This window comes from Corvus brachyrhynchos, unplaced genomic scaffold (genome assembly GCF_000691975.1).
Source record: "Corvus brachyrhynchos isolate BGI_N302 unplaced genomic scaffold, ASM69197v1 scaffold317, whole genome shotgun sequence".
Classification (NCBI taxonomy): Eukaryota; Metazoa; Chordata; class Aves; order Passeriformes; family Corvidae; genus Corvus; species Corvus brachyrhynchos.
Genome location: NW_008239295.1, coordinates 164469 through 170519, shown reverse-complemented (window position 1 = coordinate 170519; position 6051 = coordinate 164469). Strand labels below are relative to the sequence as shown.

General features: G+C 41.3%; 1 protein-coding gene across 1 annotated transcript in view; it reads right to left on the bottom strand.

The window, feature by feature from the left end:
• Positions 1 to 1093: 1093 nt before the first annotated feature.
• LOC103619971 (zinc finger protein 572-like) overlaps positions 1094 to 6051 on the bottom strand; it is a 7026-nt gene continuing 2068 nt past the window's right edge. The window contains exons 3-5 of the mRNA XM_017740575.1: positions 5731 to 6046; positions 4197 to 4298; positions 1094 to 4121 (exon numbers count right to left, since the gene is read on the bottom strand). Of these exons, the coding sequence (XP_017596064.1) occupies positions 3781 to 4121; positions 4197 to 4298; positions 5731 to 6046 (759 nt within the window). The 3' untranslated portion in view covers positions 1094 to 3780. The remainder of the gene's footprint in view (positions 4122 to 4196; positions 4299 to 5730; positions 6047 to 6051) is intronic.

Sequence of the window (6051 nt, the reverse complement as noted above, 5' to 3'; positions counted from 1 at the left end):
GGGACCTCAAATATCATCTGGATCCTGCCATAGGTAGGAATCCTTCATCAGGGAAGATAATGAGTTGCAACACAGCCCTGTCTCTGTCCTCTATCTAAGCTCTGTGTAAGTGAAGGGCAAATGCACAGGCCTCTCCCTTGCTGCTGTTTCAAGTTTTATGATTTGGCTCTATTTTTCTGCATGAAGGAGAAAATAAAGAGCGAAAAAAGAAAAGTAGAAAATGCCAAGGATAAATAAGCATGTTATCAGGCACCTAACAAGGCTAATGTCAACCATTAAAAATACAAATCCAGTGACAACTGCAATTCCAACTTGTGCTAACCATTTCCTCCATCCTGTACGCCCTAAAGGCTTTAGGAGGGTAGTAACCCATGACCCAGGTTCTAATCCATCAAACCAGGCTCGTGGTTGCATAGACTGAAATAATTCTCTAGCTTGATCATTTATTTCTTTCGTCTTAGCTTGTGCCTCCTCAGTGGAGGATGAGGCACTATGGATGGTAAGGCAACACTCAGTTCCAGATAAATTCAGCATATTCCCAGCTAGATTCCCTTTCCAGTTTAGCCAATTCAGTAGCTGTGTATTGGATATTTTTATGGCAATTTGAGGTTGTCTCATCTTCCAAACCCTCACTCCCCTATTCAGTTTTAACAACAGGTTGTTGTGGAACTGGCACTTTATCCAGCTGGTTACACAGGGATTCTAATTCAGAGAGTGGATATGTTGTTGTTTCTTTAGGTAGCCTTGGTCCTAATGCATCATCCCCTTCTCTTGTTAAGCTCTCTGAAACATTAAGTTGAATGATCACTTTGGATCCCAACATTTAACCTCATTTGTGTTTTCATCTCACTTTTGGGAGTGTTGAAAACCTAATTCCTTTCCACAGCTGTGGATCGAGGCAAAACTTGCCTTTTTTTTTTTCTGCAGAGTACCAAAAAACCTCAAAAGTTAACTGATGCAGAGTGGAGGTGTCTTCCCCATCCCCACTAATGAATGATCATTTTCAGCCCTGAAAAATCTCGGGCAAGGCCTCCAAGACCTTTGTAACTTTTAGAATATAATGAAGGAATAATGTCTTCTATGCAACCGCATTACAAAACCCACAATGTAACTTAGCTGAAATGATTATCCTTGTTTCACATGATTAAGAAATCAGGATCCAATCCAGATTAATAAGGCTAAATACCTTCAAAGACTGCTGGGCCAACATCCACATCAATCTTTAAATTCATGGATCCACATTAAGACCTCCTAGATGTCGTCCAGGTCCCCAGGATTAATATTCTACATTGGCTGTCTCTCTTTTTGCAGAGTTAACTTGCCATAATAAATTGTGTGATTAAGGTGTGATATGGGGCTGTTAGTTCTTTTTTTATTATTCTAGTTGTCGACTTCCATTCACAACAGAAACACCTCAATTACCTGCCTGAATGCATAATTTCTTCAGATGCACTTTAATCAGCAAACTTTTTCCAAGTTCTCTCCTGGTGTCAGCTTAGTAACAACTTCCTGAGTTATTTTATTTTCCTCTGAAGAAAATAAAATGCTTCTGAAGACTGACAGGTTAAAAGCAAAATTGGGAAAATTAGTGCCAATTTTACAGATCTGCAATTCCAGCTGCTTCTCAAAAAATTGCCCTCAATTTCCTGCATTTTCAGATCATTATTTCTTACACTTATACCATTCTGCTGTTATTATTATTATTATACAGAGAAAAGAAAATGGAGCTGGCTGAGGGATAAAAAGAAAAGTTAATGGCCAAGTCCCCTGGCCTATTTATGCATGAGCAGGTCCAGAGTCAGTGAGATCTCCCCAAACATCCACAGCACACGCAGGCTGTGGGTTTCTGCAGAGAGCAGCTCATGTGCTGTGGGCAGTGAAAGTGGATCAGCCCATCCTCTTTCTAGCCAGGAGACCTCCAGATTTCTGATCAGCAGAGAAAGGGAAAACCCAGACAAAAGCTGCCAGGACCGACAGCTCTGGGTGGCCTTGGCTCCCAGGGCCACCTCTATGTAACCCTTTTACAAAGGACAAAAGCTCCCCAAAGATTCATTTCTAACAGAAAAGGAACGTTTTAATAAGGAACATCATAAAAGCAACTGAAATACAAACTTTAACCACTGATTTCATTAGGAGATTCTGCTTTAAGAAGAATGACATCAAACATCAAAAAAAAAAAGTTATGAACAGTACCCCTGAGTTTCCATGGAATAGTAGCAACTCTTACTGAAGCTCTGAAGCCTGGAGACAAAGGACTCTGAAATGCTCAACTGATGGAAATTACACCTCAAAGATACCAGTACAAGATCACATTGAAGGGATGTCCTTTAAGACCTCTCAATTTGGCTTAAATAATATCCCAACAAGTTAAGACTAATCCAAAAATCCCACACAGTAGGAACGAGTGTGTCATTTTCACAGTCTGTAGTCACACAGCAGATGTGTCACACTTGGTCCCACAGTTTTAGCTTTGGGACAGAATGTGACAGTCTGTCAACAAGAAGAAGGCTTGTTAAGAGAAACAGTGTTTCCCATTCTTAAAATCTAGACTTTATTTTATTAATTACTAAGAGTGCATCCTTTTAACAAGGTAACATTAAAATCACAACTACAAACCAAAAAACCAACCATGCACAAACACAGCATCAGTTCAAGAGAAAAACTTTTTGGCACAAGCCCCAAAGTTTCTTTATCCCAGTTGAAAGGTAAATGAGCTTTTTTGCACTTTTGAAGCTTAAAGGCTCTGATGCTGCCCCAAGCCTGACACTGATGGAAACAATGAGGTAGATCAGACCAATGTGTCTTAAAACTCTGCACTCTCTAACCCTGACAGACCCAATGTCAGAGTCCTACTGGAAAAAAAAAAAAAAAAAAAAAAGAAAAGAAAAGAAAAAAAATTGTTTCCTCTGCTGTTTTCACAAGATGATGCACCTGAGCCTCTCAGTGTTCCTCCTCAAGCAGTAATTATTTACCCCACTCCTACCCCTAATTAATACCTAACAGCCAAAACCATGTAATAATCCAAACAGGACATGACAGAGTATCTAAACCCAGGCTCAGCTGAGCTCATCTTTGAGCAAAAGAACAACTGCCCTATAAACCAGTTTGGCTTTTCCTCATGAACTCTTGGTAAGCAAGGTAGAATTGAAAGGTGGTATTTTGTTGAGGGTTTTTTGGTTTGTATTTTCAGTTGGGTTTTTTGGGGGAAGAGGGGGAGTATGTTTGTTTTAAACAAAAAGCAGAAAGTATTTTTTTCTAGTTTGAGCAGTGCTGCTGGCCTAAGAATCAGCTAAGTCAAGGACACCTGATTTAAAGACTTCCTAAAGGAAAGAAGCTTTTGAAATGGATGCTGGGAATAGGGGTGCTGTAAACTGAACATCTTTACATAAGCATCTTGCTTCCCTCTATATAAATCAGACTTAACAGGAGATGTGTGAAACGTCCCTGAGGACTTTATCATTGGATTCAGGTCGTTAGGAGAGGTACAATTGCCCAAATCCATGCTGAAAGATGTATCAGGTAAAAAAATACATTCAAGTTTGATGCATTATCTTGTGAATGAATGTTTCAAGTCACTGCACCCCAGCGATAATGATCTCTTGAGCTGCCTCGACAAAGGTCATTCCTGGCAAAAATCCCTGCAGGCTACAGGGCAGGGATTTGATCAGCTGCTGCTTGCTGATGCATCTGAGTGTACAGTCAGCACCTCCACAGCTACAACAACTGCAACACCACAGCCCAGGGGTCACCTGCCCTGAGTGGCAGAATGGTCCAGAACAGTCACACGCGCTTACAGCACAAAGCTGAGCAGGCTGCAGCAGTCACAGAATCTTGAGAGATTGGGAGCTGAGGTGCAGGCAGAGCTCCAGAGGCAGATGAAAGGGATAAGGCACTGGCACCTTCATAGGAGAGGAGACTGCTGGGATTAAGAAGGGGGCAAGAAATAGATGCTGCAGCAGCCATCTGCTGTCCTAGCAGGAGTCCTAAGCTATAAACGTTGGAATTCAGGAGAGCATTGCCTGGGAGCAGTGTATTTAATTGCTTCTGAATTTCCTGAAGCACCTGCAGTTGACTTTGCTGATTCAGGAGAAGCATATCCATATTTGCCCTCATTTTCTTCACTGTACAAAGAGAAGGGAATGTTAATGCCTGCTATGTAAAATCACAAGGCAGTTTAGAAGCCTTTTTATACTTACACTCTTCAGAAACAAGATTCCAGTGATCCATCTGGCTTTCCTCTGCACCACACCTTTGCTCTTCCTTCTGCCGAAGAGATGTAAATTCAGGTTGGTTTGCATCTAAAAGGAAGACAATGCAAGTCAAGAGTTGCAAGGTCTGCATTCCAAACATGGCAGCTCAGCAACAACCCTTCCTTCCTCTCACCCACGCCTTAAAATTCAAACTTTGTTCAAGTCACACAGTGGTCCAAACTAAACCAAAACCAAAGATTAGGCTGATACAGGGGTTTTGGGGTTTTTTTGAGGGGGCAAAATGAGAAAGCAAAGCTGGGGCAAGGGATCTGTTGAGGAAAAGGGCAGTTGAGATTAAGTAAAAATGGGTTTGTATTTGCACACTTTCTTTATAAGCAGGTATAGTGTTAGACTAATCTGATACTACTTAGTGTCCAACAGAGCAAAAAATGAGACTTTTCTTCAGGAATTATAAACTCTTGTATCCTGCAAAAGCCATGAAGAACAAAACAAGGTTTAGGAGTGTAAGGTTCCATGCTTAGGGCTCACTGGCAGAGTTCCTAGGCCACCTCTCTGTATCTGTGGACTGAGAGGCCTCAAACCCTACATTAAGAACTCAGTTTTGCCATTCCATTACCAACTTGATAATAACTGCATCATTATTCCCATTGTTAAGGTGAAAGGCTCTTCTTTTTTTTTCCCCAGAAGAAACAAACAAACACAAGTAAAACAACTACAAACAAACAAACAAACAAACCACAAAAACCAAAGAAAAACCTCACACACAAAACACCTGCTTCTCATGCCAACACCCAGAACAATTCTGTGGGTGTCTAGGCAAGATTCAAGATGAAAACTTAAAACATTTTTGACCAAGGATAAAGGGACTGTCCATGTAAAGGTACAAAAACAGGGAAAAAACCCCACAATGCCAGTTTTTATCCCTGAGTTTCTGGTCACTACTAGAACATGAAATATTGCAAAATCCAGAAAACTGCCTACTTGAAACAATCCCTTTGTCTGACAGACTGTTCTGTTTTCTAAGACTATTCCAGAGACTTCCCACTGCAGACAACAAGCTAAGATTCAATATCCACATATAACAAAAATTAGCTGCTAGAAATTACCAAGGCAGTGTTTACAGTCAAAATTCCTTGCATCTTCCTAAGCTTATCATTTTGATAGCTGAGCACTTCTGAAGATCTAAGGCTAGACATCAGGCAACACTACGAAGCAGGAATTAGTAAGATCTTTATTATTAGTGAGGAATCAGTGAGATCTGAGAGCTTTGAGGAGTCTAAGGTGCCAAGCAACCTCCATGGTAACACCTACATTTCAACTTCAGTTTTTTCAAGTAACTTCCTCAAATGGCAGAGATAAATTTATTATATCAGAGACGGGGGGAAAAAAAAGTAACAAAACCAAACCAACCAACCAACCCCCAACACTCATATCCAGAGCAAGGAGGGAGAAGTGTTTAGGAATATTTCATATATCCCCCAAGATTCTGCATAACTTGAAATAAACACAAATCAGTCACCTGCTGTGTGTTCACTGGGCCTGTCTCTCAGCTGTTGGTGTTTGATGGTGTTTGAGCTCACACTGAAGCTATTTCCATGCTCTGAACGCCTATGGGGTTTCTCATCTGCGTGGACTCTCTGATGCTGCAGCAGAGCTGTGTTCCTACTGAAGCTCTTTCTGCACGTGGTGCAGGAGAAGGTTTTCTTTTTCAGATGGGTTTTGTGGTGAGCAAGGAGGGTCGAGGCACGGCTGAAGGTTTTCTCACATTCCTTGCACTTGTAGGGCGTCTCCCCTGTATGGACTCTCTGGTGGACCACCAGGTTGGCCTTCCCGCTGAAGC